Source organism: Zootermopsis nevadensis, unplaced genomic scaffold, assembly GCF_977971745.1.
Source record: "Zootermopsis nevadensis isolate Lab colony 2312 unplaced genomic scaffold, Znev_1.0 Znev_ptg000038l, whole genome shotgun sequence".
Lineage (NCBI taxonomy): Eukaryota > Metazoa > Arthropoda > Insecta > Blattodea > Termopsidae > Zootermopsis > Zootermopsis nevadensis.
In genome coordinates, this window is record NW_028259170.1 from 295,367 (window position 1) to 316,144 (window position 20,778).

The following is a 20,778-nucleotide window of genomic DNA, read 5'->3' on the forward strand; positions in this document are numbered from 1 at the left end:
AATGAAGTATTGAGCGAGAGGTAATTATAACTTCAATTCAAGTGTTTTCTTTTATGGACCACTTTTTATGTAATATTAAACTGGGGGGGGGGGAAATTCGCAAAAAAAGGACCTGAACCAATTGCCAAAAAGATACGGTAAGTTCAGTTTTAATTCAGATTTTAGATAAAAGAAAATAATGTTATCGATGTTATTGCTACTTCCATCATCGCCCTGATGATGGAGGCAGAAACCACCTCTGAAACGTCTGTAAACTTCTACCAGACTAGATGGCACAGCATCCCAGAAGACAGCAGCCATCTTAAAGCGTTTTGGTTTATTTTATTTCCGCATTATAATATGTTGCATTCTGTAACAATTTATGATATCCTGCTATAATAATTTCTAGAACAGGGGAATCATTTCTTCAATATGACATCTGCACTGACAATTCACCAGTGATTTCTCTGGCTTTGTCTTCGAGTCCGTGGGTTTCATTACAATGTTACTGGTAACTACGCCCATAATGCCTTACGGATGAGAACAATAGATGGTAGATGGTCTTCTATCCTGGCTGCCACAATAGGAATATAATACCTATATATACGACCCATTCAGTACACGAAACTAGTCTGTGCACTGACATTCACCTGATCAGACCTGTCCAGCCGAGGACACGACACATCCAACTCCTGGTATGTTATTGTGTTTCTATATTGCTTAATGAATTTTTATAACGATATCCAAACTCATTTACATATAAATAATATTAATAATGTCAATTATATTGTTGATAATTTTACAGAAATAATGAACAAAATAATATAAACACGCCACATAATATGCAAAGAATCAGAAGATAAAAGGAACATCCACAACTACAACCTACAATTACCGAAAAGCGTGCATTAGAAAATATTGAATAGTTTTAAAAAATAAACCTGAAGATGATGCTGAGATATCGAAACATGTTGTAATATATAGCGCAAATTGTAACATCGAGAAAACGATGAGTAGCGCGAATTATTTATATCAATTTTAATTTTAAACATCAACATAAAATGGTTTGTTTATAGACTTGAAGAATAAATATATGTATCAATTGAAAACACAAACATGACGCATCTAAACTATAAACTCTAAACTATAAAGGTATATAAGCTTTAAAAATTCGAAATAAAAACATTTATACTTGAACATAATAAAACAGTAACATGAAACAATACTACAATTGTTTTTATTTTAGTTTTGTAAGAGGCAATAAAGTTAAGGAGGCATGTAAATGTTTCATTTATAATATTACCGTAAATTTCACAGCTGAATAATATTTGTGTTGTACTTATTATCATGGAAGCCGTTAAATTGTTACATCCTTTTTATAATGAAAATGTAATTCCATATATTTTAAATCCCTCTTTTGTAATAATGAATTTTGCTTTGTAAATTTCTGCGATCTTTAATCTTGAAATACAAAAAAAAAAAAGTCTGCTTTTGTTTTTCAAATGATGTGCTGATACGTAATATGATGATTCTAACACAAGGTTCACTGCCTGAAACACTGCTAAGATATTCCAGCACCGAATTTACTTTACTCATACACATACAGTGAGCTATATATAACGGCAACGTAGTCAAGAAGTGCACTCAAAACACTGAGACTGTGCGTTCGAGTCCTACTCGAGGCATGGAAGTTTGTCTTCGTATGTTTGTTCTGCCGTGTGAAAATTAGAGCCCTCATGAGGAGTCATTCTCTTGTTAGAGGATTTTTAACGAAATGCATAATTCCTAATTTCGAGACTTAATTCTGAGTTAGAATAGGCCAGATACCTAATTTGTAAAAGTAGAAGGAAAAATATCAGGGCAACTTATAAAAGGAAATGACGTAACACATCTAAATTTATTATAAACAAATGTTACGTTTTTTGGTAATCATTTTGTATCGAAGGGACTCTGAGCCTTTCTAGGTAATATTTATGACTGTTTGTTGATATAACCGTTTTAATTTTAATCCTGTTAAAGGATTTGAAACAATACCTGTTTTATGCGTATGTATAAGCTTACATATACACACACATAGACTTGCAGGTATATACCAACCTTTCGGAGGGAAATACGACTTCCATCTTCAGGAATAAAAATGTTCTTCCAAAACATCTGACTAAACAGCTAGCAATTTATCTGACAATTTAAATAAATAAATAAATAGTCAACTGCAACAAAACATCCAAAAAATAGCCATCTCGTTAGATAAGTAGGTACATAAATTGGTGGTTAATAATTTGTTTCTAAATTACAAGCTAACAAATCGAATGGCTGTATGACGAAGTAACTAAAAATGTACCTAACTACGTGGCTTATTAACATGGTTACAAATAACTAACAGTTAATCACTGAACTAAATAAAGAGTCACTGACAGCTAAAACGAAACACCAGAAAACGGATGCAAGCAGCAGAGATTATATCTCGGAGACCTTTAAAAGTTTGTAGTGCAACAGATCGGTTAAGACACTTATGTATGAAAACATAATCAGACATTTTTACTGAATAAGGGGCAAAATAAGTGCGGATAATAAAATGGGGAGAGCTTGTTTAAATTTCGGATTTCTGAGCAAGGCTTGAACTACGAAATATGTGAGAGACGAGACATGGGGCTACTGAGGAAAATATTGGGTCAGCTGTCTAGACCTTGGATTGAAAAAGAAAAGAACATGAGATGCCTTCCTTTCCAACAAAGGTTAGTAGAGGTTTATAACTAACCAACCAGATGGCTTACCGAACCCGAAGGTTCATCACCGAATTAACCAAAGCACTCCACCGGACCCTGTCCTGGGCCAACAAAATCCAGTCTCCTCCAACTCCTATCTCCCATAGATCCCGCCTGACATTATCCTCCCATCTACGTCTAGGTCTCCCCAGCGGTCTCTTCCCTTCAGGTTTCCCAACCAATACCCGGTGCACACCTCTTGTCCCATCCATGCGCGCTACATGTCCCGCCCATCTCACTCTTCTCGACTTAATCACCCTCACAATACTGGGGGAGCAGTACAGATTTTTAAGCTCGTCATTGTGCAGTTTTCTCCACGCCCCATCGTCTTCCCTCCTAGGCCCAAATATCCTCCTCAACACCCGATTCTCAAACACCTGCAATCTGTGTTCCTCCCTCTGAGTGAGAGACCATGTTTCGCGCCCATACAAAACAACAGGCAAGATTATTGTTTTGTATACTTTAATTTTCAGCTTCTTAGAAATCAGACGGGAAGACAAAATATTTTGAACTGAGAAGTAGCAAGCATTTCCGGAATTTAGTCTCCTCCTAACTTCCTCACAAGTATCATTTTGATTTGTTATTGTTGTTCCCAAATATTTGAACTTTGTAACCCTTTCAAAGGATTTATTAGCCACCCTGAGATAATTTTGCCCGCCTGTCTTCTGATGACGAGATACTAACATGTACTTAGTTTTTTTCTGAATTTACTTCCAGCCTCTTTATTGTATTTATATCGTCCCCCAATAAATTAACATCATCAGCATATGCCAATAGCTGATGTGTCCCATTCAATTGCAAACCCTCCTGCCTACCTTGGACCTTCCTGATGGCGTATTCTAGTTAAAGAGCAAGGGAGACAAAGCATCTCCTTGTTTTAGACCGTTCTTGATGAGGAATGTCTCAGATACATATTTACCTACTTGAATTTTGCTACAGGTTTCATTTAAGCACATTTTTATTAGACCCACTAGCTTCTTTGGTATACCAAATTCAATAAGAATATTATATAGCACTTCTCTCTTCACAGAGTCATAGGCTTTTTTGAAATCTATCTATCCCACCGAACTCCCATTTTTTCTCTAGTATCTGACGAATGCAAAAGATCTGATCAATGAAAGGAAGTTTATATATTAGCTTTATTCTAAATATTCCCTTTACACATGCTTTACAATTGAGTAAATAGTTTGAATAAGACATTGCTTATTTAACTTGAATTAGTTACGCTTAAAATGGGTCTGTGGTAGCTAAAATATGTTATAAAATTTGTGCACTTTAGAGTATCAACATTTCATGCAAACACCATATCTATACAAGATTTTGATCTAGTAGTACTACATTGAGGATCTGACATCAACATTAAGCCAAACGTTTCCTCCATAAATATGACAAAGCTTTGATTTTCCTCCTTTTTTAAATCAATGTTAAAATCTCTTGCCAATATTATGGGCATTGTTTTACGACCTTCTGTGGCCATAATTGAAAACATCTCTGTAGATCTGGGAGCAAACGTTCACAAATAACTCAAACAAATCTCTTACAATGATCAATAGGTGTGTTGTTAGAAATATACAGAGTAACAATTAAAACTTTTTCACCATTGACCATACACTGCCACACAAATATCACCTCTCTTTTCAGCTGCAGCTATTCTGTTATCTGTTCCATCCTCCTTAGGTAATTTCATCAACAGATGTGGGGTAGCCATGGTAGTTGCTCCATTTTTCTCGTACATAGCCACTCCACCTGCTCTTTGTTCGTCATGCATAAATTGCATGATGCATTTATAACAAATTTACAGTTTCATTGTTGTGCAACCACGTTTCGGTTAGCACCAGGATATCGTTATCAGTTATCACTGTATCCGTTGCTATGTCTTGCACATGAGTTTTTAAACTCTGTACGTTTAAAGTAGTCATTTTTAGATCACGAATACCAGCACTCCTTATAAATGCTCTTACTGAAGCAGTCAACGTGGGCAATATATGTGTTTCTAACCGCCTCAGCTCAGTGCGCAAGTCCTCTACCTTTGGATTGTTTGTTCCCTTGGCATGATAAAACACCAAGTCGTTGTTTCTGCTTGTGATGTACAAACCGTCCAACGATGTAACGCGAGACAGGGCAACGTATAATACACCAACTGATGATCTAGACTCTTGTTGTAGTTGAATACCCTGCGACTTATGAACCATTAGAGCACCAGCTTTAACCAACGGGAATTATAATCTTTTATATTTAACTTGCCTGTTTTTAAATGTGATAGTGCCACTTCGTCTATTTAATCATATTTTAGTACGTTTGGTTGTGAAGCTACGGTAGCACGACACTTTATTCTAGCCTTTTGTCTGGCAGTTTTGGGCTCCACAAGCAACCACAACCGCTGCACACGAGCGGAATGCTCAGGATTGTATTCAATGTACGTTAAAGTTGCCATGCTACCATTAACCAAACCATCCTCTACATCCAACATGTGGGAATGTACGAGGCGCGTCCCAAAAGTAAGTTTCCCACTCGTCCCACAGCTAGCAAACCTTATATTGCGCGAAGCGACTGTGCGTACGTGATAGAGCAATGACGTAGCATGGCGCATGCACTAACGGCACTTCCCGCGTTCTCACAGTAGCATCGTTGCAGCTGTTGAAGATGGAGATTCTTATTCCAGCTCCCGCCGACTGTGAAGTGCGGTCAGTGATAACGCTAGGCCGACGGACAGCAAGTCTCCTGCAGGAGTTCAGCTGGGAGGTGTTTAATCATCCACCCTACAGCCCGGACCTCGCTCCCAGTGATTTCCATCTTTTCCTACACCTCAAGAAATTCCTGTCCGGTCAGCGTCAGCGTTTTGAGAATGACAGAGAGGCGGAGATGGTTGTCACACAGTGGTTCCAATCCCAGGCGGCAGACTTCTACGACACAGGTATTCAAAAGTTGGTCCCACGGTATGACAAATGTCTCAATTCCGGTGGCGAATATGTTGAAAAATAGCTGGACACTTGCAATAAATATTTCCATGAAATTGTGTTTTGTTTCTGTAAACGGCCCCAGGGAAACTTACTTTTGGGACGCGCCTCGTATGTAACAAATCTGCTTGATTCCGACATATGTTGCCTCATCAAGTACCACGCTGCTTCCTGGCTACTCATCTCAACGCTATTTAAGAAATTCAGACTCACCTTCTTCAACAGTTCACAGTAGTCTTGGTCGGGGTACTCTTCTTGCAGTTGAATCATGTGTCTATGCAGGTTGCTTATACCTCGGTTCGTCTTATTCACATACTCCACAACATAGGAAGCACATGAATATTCTTCAAGTATGAATTGTAGGTCCCTATTGCAATTCAAGATTTCAGCAATCCACGGATTAAACGTATTCGTCCAGAGCTGCATCATGTTGCGCTTTACGAGCACTGTGGGTCTTTAAATGCTGGCTCTTAGTACATTTAAGTATGTGTCCATCTCCAATTCTTGATCGTCCAAGAAGCGTTCCAGAGTGTCAAAGTTTCTATTTTCCAACACCTCATGCAGCTTCGATGATCGACGCTTGTACATTTCTCTCCTGCCATCTTCAGCACTCATCGGAAGAAGAACCATGGTTTTATCCATTGGCCAATATGGAATATTAAATCTACAAACCCCATCATTCTTTTTGTAACATGTGAACGTGTGACTACGCACTTGATTTGTATGTAGATAGTGATTCTTCACTGACAGAACATAAATCATCTATCAACGAAATGGTTTGTGGCATGTTTTCCGAAATTTGTTCCCTCGGATCATTGTCCAACCATATCAAGATGTGTGCATGTGGACTGCCTCTGTGTTGGAACTCAATTCTCTTGAAGCAATCCACGATGCGATATTTACCAAACGGACTAAACTTTTCATCTGCAAGACATGCATAATTACCTCAATCAACTTATTACATACATACATCTTTATTACATTCCATGGATCCATAAGTTAGTCAGATGACAATAGGATGTAGAATAAGTCATAATAATACAATACATGTTATACAAATACAAGTCATACTATTATATAAATGTCATAAAATACAAACAAAGGGTTCACATAAAGTAGAGATAAGTTACAAGTAAATCTACCCATTACATACAGAAGATAAACAATCGCTTATTTGTAAACAACATAAATTCGTTGACAGAGTAAAAGGAGTGTGTAATTAAGTATCTTTTCAATGCTGGTTTAAATTGTGCCTTTTTATTTACGAGAATTGTGAGATTTGATGGTAGACTGTTGAAAATTTTGATCCCTGCATAATATGCACTCTTCTGAAAACATGAGAGGTTGGCAATTGGTCTATGAAGCTGATTTTTATTCCTTGTGTTGACACGGTGTATAGCAGAATTAGTTTGAAAATGTTCTTGGTTATTTACAATAAAGTTCATTAATGAGAATATGTATTCACATGGAAGAGCAAAGATCTCTAATCTCTTAAACAGACTTCTACATGAATTCCTAGGTTTGACACCAGCCATTAATCTAACAATTTTCTTTTGTAAAGTGAATATCTTTTTGATGTTTGATGAATTTCCCCAAAAAATTATTCCATATTTCATTAAAGAGTGAAAATAGGCAAAATATAATGATCTGAGTGTGTCAGTGTTGCTGACATGCAACATAGATGGCAAACACATCTCGCTTCCTCTGAGCTCAGAAGTGTACAGAATTAGGTATGGACTTTAGAAACTATAGATTTTTTCCTACGCACATTTCTAAAAATTCCTTATCTTCAATCATCTTTCTTGTAATGTTATCTGTTTCCCCTATACATTTGAACGTGCTGTACAAGCCTTCGCTAACGCGCAACCGCATTATTTTCATTACCATGTATAACATGTGTTGAGGTGTTACACCTCTTCTATCGCTACGGCGAATTTCGCTTGTTGCCATCATGAATGGTGTTACCTTGTGGTCTTCTTTAAATTGCCTCGATCTTCCCAAGTAAGATGCCTGGAAAAGACAACTCTTCTGCATGTTCATCGTATATGATGGACAAGGGTGTGTTCTTTTAAGCAGGAGCAATTTCCAAGTACTTATCTTCATTCCACAGGAGAGTTTGCTGTTGAGCTAGCAGCAATTCTACATCACTTGAAAATTCTATGTCTTCTATCCATTTTATGATTTCTTCCTCGGCAGTTTGTTGTTTTTGGAAAAATGCATCGTTAACTGTAATGTTGCAATGTTTGTACAATGGAGTATTAATCAAATAAGTAAGCCAACGTTTTATTGTATCTTTCTTCACAATTCCTACCAGATAGGTAGATTTGTGAATCAAGTTTCTCTTTATATAGATGTTGAAACTGTAATCATCGTCCAATTCTCTAGGTAGTAGTGTTACCATATTATTAACATCTACAGGAACATTGATTACTTGTCCCACTATCCCAAATCCACCCATTTGATGTCTTAACCTCCTAATTTGCATAAATGGAAGTCTAGGGAATATTATCTTTCGCTTATGCAATCTAGAGGAGGCAAATCAGTGGGGTATGGCGAATACACAAATCCATTACTCCTAGACAATATAGGTATTTGCTGCTTATTTAAAGATAGCCAGCATGTTGTGCATACCTTAAATTGGGATACATTTTCATTTACAAACTCCATACCCAATATATCTAATGGCTATCAGTAACTTGTTTCAAATATTTTTCAAACCATAACCAGTCACATACATTGCAAGCGTATCCAAATCTATTTTCATTAAAATGCTTATGAAAATAATCTGTTGCATTGTCATACCTTGGTTGTGCGATTCTTGTAGGAACGCTTGTACTTGCTAATGATGTGGAATCATTAACTTGCAATAATTACTTCTTGCGATTCCTATATTCCTTGTAAGTTCAGCATTAGTTTTTGGTATTTTTTTTGGAACTTTGGGTTCATTATTTAATACTTATATTTTTTTACGTTTTCTGTACTGTCTCATATATTCTGCATTATGGACTCTTTTAGCTTCAAAGTCATCCATCTTGTTATCTCTATATAGTATGACGCAACACACAAACGCAGCAGTAACGTGAAGTTCTGTATTTGTATAAATAAATGTTTGTAGAACCTAAATCACGTGTGATATTTAAAATCTGAAAACAGATATGGAAAGCTCAAGAGGTAATACGTATTTCTTATGCAATATGTCCAGATCCATCTCTTATGGTGTTTGAGAGGCGGGTGCTTAACGCGCCAGATGCATTGAAAATTGTACACATTGGTTCATTAAAATTACAATAAATGTATAAACAATTATAATTACAATAAAATACATTACAGATTCTTAAAGGTCCTTATTTACTGATCATTCTCTCTTACAATAAGTTATTATCTGTTCTTCACCGAAGAAACATTACATCAGCAAAACAAATGGAACACAATTGCAGAGGTTGGGTCTGGATATATCAGAGAATATTCAGAATTAAGAGTTCCTGACTGAGTTGTTTTGATGTGAAATATCAAAGAATACTTGGATTTTTCCCCAAGAAAAAATACAACAATCTTGTAAATTTATTGATTTTTTAGGTGGAAAAGGAGACTGAACTTTATTCTTCAAGTTCATACATGGAGTCAAACCATTGGTACCCCAGACAGACATCAACATTTTGATGAAACAGCAAGTAAAAGGAAGTGTGAATTATATGAAAGGAGGTGATGATGCAAGATAGGGCATTCTGAAGCATCTTTAGATAGATCTGTCTGATTTTGACATTTTGAGGGACAACAAAGAAAAAAATGACCACTTGAAAAGAATTATTTTAAATATTCCAAACTGTCTCCACATTTCAGGGAATTATTACTAAGAGATCCCACAATCAAATGTGGATGAATCAATTACAAATTAATCTCTGACAATCTATAAACCCTTAGAAGCATTTTACATACACAAGAAGCTATTCATCTGAATTTATAAAAATTTTAACAGTATCATGACAAAGCAGGACAAAAGAGACCCATTCGCCCAACAACATACAGAATTTAATTAGGCATGCATCATGTTCCTTTTGGCCCTTATGGGTTAAAATGGCAACAGCTACAGATATGCATTAGAAAACATACCCATAATCTTCTGTCTCATATGTGTATATGGGACAGGCAGCATAACACTTGTTATCATGGAGAACAAGATGATGGTCACAGCTGGTGCAATGATCTGGCCGTTCCTGACAGCTGGCACAGTTTGGCTGACATGGGACACATGTAATCTGGTCGTAATCTGAAAGTATGATCATTTCTGTTCTACCTCAAGAAAATTGTATTAATTTTCAAAGATATTAGTATTTGGTAACCCATTTTTAACATGTTTTCACTTTTGATATATTAGAAGGATCAGGAACAAATATTTAGACAATTTTACCTTTTTTACATCCATTGTATCATTTGTAGTTGTTTATAAATACAGACTGCAAAATAACAGTTTATATATATATTTGAACTCCGTATGTTTTGTAACTAATTCACAGTATTATCATAGGTATATCAGCATTCCTCATAACCTAAGATTATCAAGTTTTAAAAATGTTATATACACAACTGTGAATTGGTGGGGGGGGGGGGGGCTAGATCTAAAACCAATTTTAAATATTTTTAAACATAACTTGTATCTATTTTAGGTTGTAAATAACAAGGAACTGCTTCTCATGATGCCACAAATTCATAACAAAACATATCAGGCTTATTTTAATATAAATTTTAAATAGTAACATTTGCCAATGTTTTGTCATGCTTACTTACTTACTGCAAAGTAAAATAATAATGTGAATATTACTTAAGCCAATCACTTACATAAACTAATTTCATTTTAATGAGGCAGCTATTAAATAAAAATCATATATTTAATCATGTTTATCATGTTAAGCTCACGATTTATGTTTTGAATATTTTAACACTTGGGATTTCAGGTTTTCACAGTAGTGAGCAAGAACTGACTGTGTCCTGGGATGTAGTCTTGTGCAGTCCCTATGTCTGTTACCTTTCTTACTGACTGACATGTACCATAAATATGATGGCTTACTGGGACACACATAAGCCAACCTGTTAATTCCCACCACCATCTTTCCAAGAAAGAGGCTTTATTTTCCATGTTCATGCACTGGGCCAAAATCCTCTGTATGTGTGAAAGCCTACATAATCAATTGGAGTTCCTCAGAACCGCTTTCAAACAGAATGCTACAGGAACCAGCAGATCTGATGGGTTCTCAATCTACTGAATGGTTGCCCTGGCCCCAAAGAAACCTGTCTTGGTCACCTTGCATTACATTACACCTTAAAGACACAAGTGAAAATAAAAATGCAGGTTATGTTCATACTTTCATAGTATCCTTCAGGGCACTGTTGTAGACAGATGGCAAGATCAGTTACAAGCAGATGTGCAGGGGCGCATGTGAGACAGCTGTCCTGACCTGCACCAGCACAAGTCTCACATGACTCATGGCATGGCCAACACACACCACTCTGGTTTGGGAAGCTGCGAGGTGGACACCGACTCACACACGTGCTGAGAAACACAAATGAAACCCTTAGTAATGGAAGCATACAGATGGCTCCCAATGTTCCAAACTTTAAATTTACTTTAATACAAGGTGTGTATTTTACTAATGTATGTAAAGATCAAGTGGTTAATAATGTGTACATCATAACAATAACAACAATTAATTGTCACAGAATCTGGAAACTATATTTGGACTATACACATATGTACAACTTTAGCTTTCAGGGATGAGCCATATTGAATGTTCAATGTGGTTCATCCCTGAAAGCTAAAGTTTAACACTGAACTCCAGCAGTAATATCCAAAAAATAATAATTATATGCTTGTATACTCTTCAAATACCTTAACCATAACAAAACAATTTTTAAATATAGTGCCTAGAAAATAAAAGAAAAAACTATTTGTTTTTATTCCAATGTGGCAGAAGTCTTAAATAAAACTGCATTGTTGGTGAGAATAAGGGCAACTGAATTAAGAAATTAAGGCTGAATACAGTTTTCTGGAGTCTGTGATTTTCAGGAATAGATTTTCTGAAGACGATTTCTCATACACAGTATCAGATTCTGTATCCAGCATTCTAAAATTCAGGACGTAATATCCGTACTTTTTCTTTGTGACTTTTATAGCAGAATTTTCCTATGTTTGTCATGTTCAAAACTGGTGCTTCACAGTTCTTCAACACACCATGATGTGTGAATGACACCTCTGTCACTGGGCTTCTTAGAAAGCAGCTTGCTTGTTTATACTCATTTAATCAGCGTGTGGCAAGTTGTGGGCTTTCCTCCCTCCCCGTCCCCCAATATATCACCTGAGATATCAAAGGTTTTCCTGTTTCTCATGAAAAACAAATTGTTAATTGTAGACACAACACTCTTCAACATACCATTTTTATTATTTATTTAGTCTGTAGCCAAATTCCTCTGAATAAAGACCGAAAATCCTAAAATCCAAAAAGTTTTCTGGGCAAGGGGCCTAATACTGTATATTACTTTGTGTCATGGTGCATTTTCTAGGAATTCACATGCTGAAATCAAAAAATTTCAACATACTAATCTTAAGAGACTTTATATTAATAAAAACAAAAGTCATACTTGTCCAGCCTATAGTGTTTGCAGGCAATGCATTGGGTAGGACCCTTGCCATAGCATCCTTGTGAGTCACATTCAGGATCACAGTTGTGAAGGACTTTCTTGCTGCTGTCATCTCCTGTTCCCATGAGATTCTCCTGCAGAGATGAATCTTTGCCAGCAGCTTCATTTAGTGAAGCTACTGAAGCTTGAGGGTCACTTCCTGACACACTATATATGTTAGGGAAGTACTGAAAACTAGGATTGAAAGAACTCCCACTGTAAAATGTATTTGAATCCAATGTGGGAGAAGCAGATGGTGACTGTGAATTAGGAAAGATAAAGGAATTCTGTGAGGCAGTCTGCTGAGGCACTCCTGAGTGTCCTGATGAGGAACCAGAAGGCCGCAGGCGGATTGGGTTAGTTGCTGTGCCATAGAATATCAGTTGCCACTTCTTTAGAATACCTGGAAAACATGAGACAGGAGTGTGACAGTAATACTGGTAACAAGATAGAACATTAGTGGAATAAGATTGACAGACAACGTTTGCCTTCAATTTGTGCTAGCAATTTTTGTTTATGTGATAAGATAGGGTTCAAAAAGCAGGTAGATGGCAGACATAGTTATGGCCTAAATAAAGTATTGTCTGTGCTACTTATTTCACAAAATCTAATAACATACCATAGAACTACACTCTGAATAGCCCTCTTCAGTAAACAAGTTCCTGAAAATGAACTTCTCTGATTTCAACACTAGAACAAACTCTAAGAACGTGCAATGAGCCTTATTTTAGTGTCTGCAAGTTTGGTGACAATATATAGATTAATATGTATGAAATAACAATCCTGAAGTGTTATGAACTAGAAGGAATGTTTATTTCTGAGCACCTAATATAAAAGAAGAAAACTCTCAGAAGCAGTGAAATTAAGTACTTGCTTTTTTATAATTTACATTATAATTCAAGTATTACAACATTTATAACAGTCATATGTAATCTACTTGTGCAAGTATCCATAAATTCACACCAACTATTGACTCCTGATAAATTCTTACAGAGTAAAATCACATTAAATTCATTCTTAAAGTTCTTTCTAAAACTCAACGGTATACATAGGCTAACTAGACCCTTTGCTTCCAATACACAATTTCCATGAAATCTGAAATCCAAAACTTCCAGCCCTGATTTTACTTCCCAACAGCTACAAAAGCTTCAGCACAATTACAAACATTAATGGTTTTGCTCAATATGATCACCAGTTGAATTCTTGTATTACCCTAACATGAAAATAGTCATAAGAAATCAAATAAAGGGGTTGTCCATTTTAAAATATTAAGTAGCGCAACAACCCAGATGACAGCAATCTTCTAACACACCTGGCTGGTTCACATGACGATTTCCAGCATTGATGACTTGAAGTGTCCACCTTCCATCAGCTTTCTCACCCCAATAATGAACACTGAGGAATGGCCAATCATCAAAATTCGAACTAACAACATCCCTTGGGCGTTCAAAGAGCAAAACTGATGTGGTGCCCATTGGGGAGGTTAGAAGGATGCGCAGATTACCACGTGGGAAGAAACGCAATGAAATCTTGCACTGAACATGTTCAAGGAATCTCACTTCATTCAGAGTTCCACTACAGCCATTAACATCCATGTGAACTTGAAGTGTGGATCCAAGGGTTGGGTCTATTTGTCTGTGAAGGAAGAAGATTAAAGTATTTCTGATTATCAGAAATCAAAGAAAAATCAGTCCCTTTTAATTTCAACAATAACTTTAATAAACTCTTCAAATGTTCATAAGGAAGTATAAAAATGTCTTGCAGACCAATGTTTCAGAACTAGACGATCAGAAACCAGTGTTGACCTACAGCTTGGTTTAAGATGGTTCACAAGTCTAGTTACCTGTGTGTGTATCCACAGATGTAAAACATACTAATTTACAACTAGTCATTATTTTTGTTTCACTTTAGTGAGTAAATTGTTTCCTGACAGTGTCCCTTTAGGCAAGTCAACTGTGATTACTTTTCAAAATTAGGTTTATAATCTGACTGGAAAAGTACGACAACTCAGAAACTTTTCATATGTCCTTGCATATAGCATTTGATATGTGAATGTTCAATGTAGATGATTGTCTCTTAGAAACAGTGAATTTATTTTGTTGTTATATGAATATATTCAAATGTGCTGGTAATGATTTTTCCTTTTCTTTTATTTATGTTGTACTATGCAGGACACATAGAACATTAGTCCTCATAAAACTTGCTGCTATATTACTGGGCTGTGAATGAGAAAATATTGAGAACCACTGCTATGAACACATATACATACATATTTTTTTTCTCAAATAGAGAGTTAATTCATAAATACAGTATGAGATTATTAGGTTTTTCTCAAGTAAAGCCTAATAAATCATTATTGTCAAGACTGTGTTACAGGAAAAGAGCAAAGAAAATCTGGGCTTGGTATCCTGATGAAGGGACCAGTAAGCTCCTCTGAAATATCAATCAACATTTACCACACTACATGCTGCTACATCCAGAAAACAGCAATCTTCAAATCTTCAAATGGTTTTGTGAACAACAAACTGCAGAGTATATGAAAAGATGAAAGAAGCATAATGAAAGAACACTGTAAGCTGCTGATATTACCTCTGGATTGTTGGGTTTTTGGACCTTTTCCATCATCTGATTTTATAAAACACACAATGATTCGAGGACTGGATCTGTCCTTGGTTCATTTGCAGTAAAGGTGTCTCCTACTCCACTTCCACATTTGCCTTAGTCATCACATTCATATGCCTTCTTATAATTGTTATTGTTATGAGCCAGGATAGCTCAGTCAGTACAGTGACTAGCTACGGGCTGGACGGCTGGGGTTTGATCCCCTACGGGGGCAGAGGATTTTTCCTCTAGCCTCTGCAGACCAGCTCTGGGGCCCACCCAGCCTCCTATCCAATGGGTACCAGGGTCCTTTCCTGGGGGTAAAGCCGGCCGGGGCGTGATGCTGACCACTCACCCACATCCAGTGCCAAGGTCACGAGAGAGAGGAGCTATACCTCCACTCACCCAAGTGCCTGTATGGCACGTAACGGGAGAAACTTTACTTTACTTTTAATTGTTATTGTCAATCTTATTATCTTCTCCTATTTATATAACCTAATCTCAGGTGCTTATACACATGTAGTTGTTCTGACCTAGGTTGCCCAGTGATTCAGATTAATTCATTCTAATAGACCCCACAGATTAGGTGCTACCTTCAATACACCTCAAGACAATGACAGCTCCAGTCCTCAAAACAATTGTGTTTCATAACATCACATGATGAACAAGGTTTAAACATCCAACAATCCAGAACATATTACACCATCATCAGAGTCCTTCAAAATAAATTATTGACATTACCGTTCTTCATTTATTTCTTGAGACTTGCATATATGTTGTGGTGGAACATTTGTCCATTGCTCAGCCAGGCTGACCATGTCACCTGCATCCATCAGTCCATATCCAAATTTGTGACTGACTGTGAACATAAGAGTACACAGATATCAGTTTGCATATATGTGAGAACTGATATCAATTCTGTACAGTGGAATTTTAATGACTACCACTTTGAAATCTATACAGCATGTGGTGTAATATAGATACATGAATGCAGTAGTATTTTAAGATGACAACAAAATTTCTGAACTTCCTCACAAATGCAGATGGCTGTGTTCTAGGATGTTGTGCTGTATCATCTGGTAAATATTAACTGATATTTCAGAAGAGCTTACTGCTTCCATCAACAGGCTAATCTATGACACTGAATAACACACATCCCAGAAGACAGCAATCTGTGAAAACCCAAAATATTCCCATAGACAGTGATGTATGCCTTACTACCATTATCTATAATGACATCTGTACAAATATAAATTAACTACCAGCAAACACACAAAAATTAATAATATGACACCCGAAGTTGTTTAAAAAGGTCACAATTATCTCTCTTAACTACTGCACTATTTTTGTGATGGTAAAATAGATGACAGATAATGATTAAAAAATATGGAGGATTGGAAAAGACATGACCACAAAGCAATTACAAAGTAGTATTGCAGGAAATTCAATGCAGGAATGTCATGTCTGATATGAAAAATGATTGCAGAAGACATACACTTTAGGCACATCAAACGTTTATCTTTACTTGCTTCATTCTTCTTTAGTACACAGCATTATTATGTACTGAAGTTAAGATTTCACAATGATCTGAAGCTTTCACGGCAACCAAGTATAATATGTTCTTCTTGGGAAACCAGTCCTGTGATGTGGTTTAATAGAGAAAATACCAATGTTTTAAGAACCATCTTTGTCCTTCAGTACCCTGAGGATAGGGGTGAAGATGATTCTTGAAGCGTTGGTGTTTTCTCCATTAAACCACCTTACATGGTTGGTAGCCCAAAAAGAATTCATTATAAATATTTCACAAGTTCCAATTTAAAAAAGTTTGTTCTACTAAAGAACTGTCCCAAAACAACAAGACTGGAAAGGTGTATTCCATATATGAATATACACCACATGCATTCATCACAAAATCTGAATTAGTAATAAAACTAAACAAATCATGTGCCTTAATTTAATGTAACACTTGTATATCCATAAACTAGCTTATTTAGATGGTTGGTTTTCTCTAAAAAAATAATTTGTTGTCAAATGTTTTCCACACCTGCACCTGCAAGATTTTGCTTCAGTCAAAATATTAAGAAATTTGTAATATGGCTTCACTTCCAGCAAATCTTAAAATTGTACTCCACAACCATTCTTGTATTCTTAAACTCTTATTTTCTCACTGCTTATTTTCATAGGTGTTAAAGCCTTAGGCTTGTAATTAGTAGGTACCCACATAAAATATCAGCTGGCTTACTGGCTGTCCTGTTGATTTCTCTGAGTCTTTCCTGTGAAATGTCAGGCTAGTACCTTGAAATATGCCATGACCACTGACTCCCAAATTGTTATCTACTCATCATTGATGACAATTTCCCTAACTCATGTCATCTATAGTTGAAACATTGTCATTAAATGAGTAACTGAGAATCAATAAACCAATTCTTTTTCCTGCAACCTCTTAACTTTATACATCTGCAACTCAATGGGTTAAAACTTAATCTCAAAGCAAATTTATAAAATCCAGTGATATAGTTATGGGGATGTTTTTCTTTACAGTGCAAGCTCACTGGTGGTGAAGAGCATGGAAATATAAATAATCTAAGGAGGAAAGAAAATGTGGAAGAGTAAGAAGATACTGGAAGAGGACTTTGAGGTTGTAAAAGGCTTTATATTGTGTAATCTGTAAAGACAAGAACAATAAGAAAATCAAGCTACTGATCTAACCATCTTTTAATTATGTTACTGTGTAAATATACCCTCCAGCTCTTGTAATCTAATGCACTCATTCAAATTTATATATTAATGTATGGAAATAAATAATAATGTTTTTGTATTTTACACAGAATTCCCTGAATATGATACTTTAAGAATGGCTGCCTTGAGTCATCCCATCAGGATACTAAAAAATTTAACCTTATGGAGCACCAACACGTAATTTTGCTGCATCCGATCCTGGCCACATAAATAGACAGCACAACCATCCTTTAGCTATGTGGGTATAAAATACATCAATACACACAGGCATATGCAATTCTGATCTCGTTGGCTAAGTATTTGCACGCTCGGGTGAGCACTACTCTAAACATCATTCCACTGTAGAGATTTTTGTACAGTTCAATGAAGTGCATTTTCCACTATATTGTGACATGGGCATAAAAATGCCCCGTAAAACATGTGTTTTTTTACACTTAAAACATGAAGAAGCCATAAAGAATATGTCGTGAACTACTGGTCGTGCAAAAAGGTCAAGTTAAAATATTAATTTCTACCATTCTCATACTATAGAAATGAATTATAAATTTCAACATAATATTTTCAAATGCAGTCATTAAGTCACACGTTAACTACATAGTCATCCTGTTGCAAGTAATAAAAATATTTTTGTGAAATATCAACCATGCAAATTCACATTATCTTCACCAAATATTATTTGAATGATCCAACCACATAGGAAGAAATAGGGGTAGAGCATTTAGCACCCATGGAAAAGGAAAGAAATGTACAAAATATCTCACTGCAAAATTTTAATGGAAGAAAGAAACCACTTGCAAAACTGAGGAATAGATGTTAGGATAATGTCAAAATAGACCTTATGGAAACACAGTGGCATATTGTGAACTGGATTTATGATGCTCTTGTGAACAAGATAATAAACCTTTGCACAAGATTTCTCGACTAGCTGAGTGAGTACTAGCTTTTCCAGAAGGACCCTGCTGTATGGAGTCAGCAGTATTACAACACAAAACTTCACATAATAAAAAGATTGAAAGGAATGAATAAAACTGGCACTTAGAGTTCTTATTCATGAAAAGTAATTCAACTTGCAAACCTTACAAATGTAAAGTATTTGCAATGCATATACTTTATATATATAACCATTCAAATTGTATCTTACAGAAAGAAACTGAAGTAACATGTCTAAAAAATGGTGAGATTAGTCTAAGGATAAACTTGACTTCAAATAGGCTTTGACCTAATCCATATACGAATGATTGACAATGGTGATGAGTATGATGCAAAGGTATGTGAAAAATGTTTATCACCAACAGACTTAGGAGACATCTCTCTCACTTGAGATGTGGGTTAATTTTGACTTACATGGAAACATGAATTCAAACATTCACGTTTTCACCACATGGAAGATCCGAGTTCTAATAGTAACATTGAAAATGCAACAATGATCCTGTCTATTTGGTGACAGTGTCATAATCTTCAGTACCAGCAGACAAAATACTGAACTTTGTAAGTTACAAATACAACCTTACCTTTTCGTTTCACACCATTTAGAATCCACCCTGCCTCCTTTTCTAGTGGACCAGAACGAGATGAGAGAACAACCAAATACAGTGAAACCCCTATCCATCGTTCCCGGAACTATCGTTTTCCCGGATGCATCGTCCGTTTTGTTCGGTCCCGAATACATCCCATATAAAATAATGTTACATTTTCCCGCTTCTATCGTTCCTCGAACTATCGTTTTATCGCATCGATCGTTCAAAAATCTTAGTCCCGGCCAACAATTTTCCCGCAATGATCGTTTCTGAGAATTTAAAATGCTGGGTTTTGAGATAAATTAATACCGAAAGACGCACAATGTTTTTGGAATACGCAGTAGCGGTAACATGTTATGTTGCCCAACCAGCACAGATTCTTTTGGAATGAGTGGTCAGCGGTGCAGGGGTGATAGTTGGAGTGAATGTCGGTGCTCATTGTCAGAAATTTTATGAGTTTAATCAGGGTGCACTCATATTTCGTTCCAGCGATGCCAGATGGCATGTGCAGTGTGAATTTCTTCACAAATGCTTTTATTATAAGTACAAAGGAAAGGCCGGCGACACTTTTCATTCTTCTGGTTCATCTCGTTTCCAGTGGTTCAGTGTCTTCTACAGCTACGTTTCGTTGAGTTCGGCAGTAACAGTACTTCCATTCTTACTGTTATTGTTCCAGTCTATACTTTTGTAGTTGTTCCCGTAAATATTTTGTTATTCCTGTTACTACTGTTAATTATTTTGTTATTATTCCTGTACCATCTCTCGCCCAGTAAAACAAGTCAGAATTCTTCTAGAAAGATTAAAAATCATAGAAGAAGTGGAGAAAAATGCATTTGAAAAAAGAATCGACTTTGCTAAACGCCTTGGATTAGCACCATCTACTTTAAATTCAATGATTGCAAAGAAGAAATAAATCCGAAAACAAACTGACAAGTGCGGTAATTCATGCAAAAAAAGGAAAACCGGAAGGAAATCAACTTTCAGTGAGCTAGAAAGTGTCCTCTTCACTTGGTACCAGCAATCGCGGGCCTCAGGAATTCCTGTTGATGGCAACATCTTGCGGGAAAAAGCCAAGACGATAGCCGCAAGACTGAATATTGAAAATTTTGCAGCGTCGAATGGCTGGATTAGTAGATTTAAAGAACGACATGGTATGGTCTACAAGAAGTTAGCCGGCGAAAGTGCTGCTGTGGATGTGGAAAGAACGGAGCTGTGGCTCGAGAGTCTGCTGGAGGGACATTTATAATGCGGATGAGACAGGACTTTTCTACAACGCCCTCCCGGATAGGACGCTGGCATTGAAAGGTGAATCTTGCCACGGGGGAAAACGTGCAAAACACCGAATTACTGTTCTTCTGTGTGTTAACAGTGACGGTAGTGACAAACGGGTTCCGATTGTAGTTGGAAAATCACTAAAACCGCGTTGTTTCAAAAACATGAAAAAACGTCCGGTGAAATATCACGCCAACAAAAAGGCTTGGATGACCACAGACATCTTTACGGCGTTCTTAAGTTCTCTGGATGCCTCCATGGGCACACAAGGCAGAA

General features: G+C 36.5%; 2 protein-coding genes and 1 long non-coding RNA gene across 6 annotated transcripts in view; 1 reads left to right on the forward strand and 2 right to left on the reverse strand.

Moving 5' to 3' along the window:
- LOC147871790 (furin-like protease 2) overlaps positions 1–19,318 on the reverse strand; it is a 32,657-nt gene extending 13,339 nt beyond the window's left edge. Inside the window, exons 1-7 of one of the 3 annotated variants that reach the window (XR_015538288.1) lie at positions 19,225–19,318; positions 15,716–15,833; positions 13,686–14,008; positions 12,335–12,776; positions 11,062–11,249; positions 8,504–9,968; positions 3,866–7,927 (exon numbers count right to left, since the gene is read on the reverse strand). Coding sequence is in view for 2 of the 3 variants with exons in the window: in XM_087360119.1 (XP_087216245.1) it covers positions 7,924–7,927; positions 9,812–9,968; positions 11,062–11,249; positions 12,335–12,776; positions 13,686–14,008; positions 15,716–15,807 (1,206 nt within the window). In the remaining variant the exon portion in view is untranslated. Of the gene's footprint in view, positions 1–3,865; positions 7,928–8,503; positions 9,969–11,061; positions 11,250–12,334; positions 12,777–13,685; positions 14,009–15,715; positions 15,834–19,224 lie in introns of those variants that run through there. The other 2 variants (XM_087360119.1, XM_087360118.1) reach the window with 2 other exon arrangements.
- The window catches only part of LOC110841044 (ryanodine receptor-like), a 317,152-nt gene that overhangs the window by 155,546 nt on the left and 140,828 nt on the right, over positions 1–20,778 (reverse strand). The window lies entirely within an intron of this gene.
- LOC147871791 (uncharacterized) lies at positions 78–1,204 on the forward strand. Its single transcript, XR_015538294.1, has 2 exons — positions 78–674; positions 785–1,204. It is a non-coding gene; the product is annotated as an uncharacterized LOC147871791 (long non-coding RNA).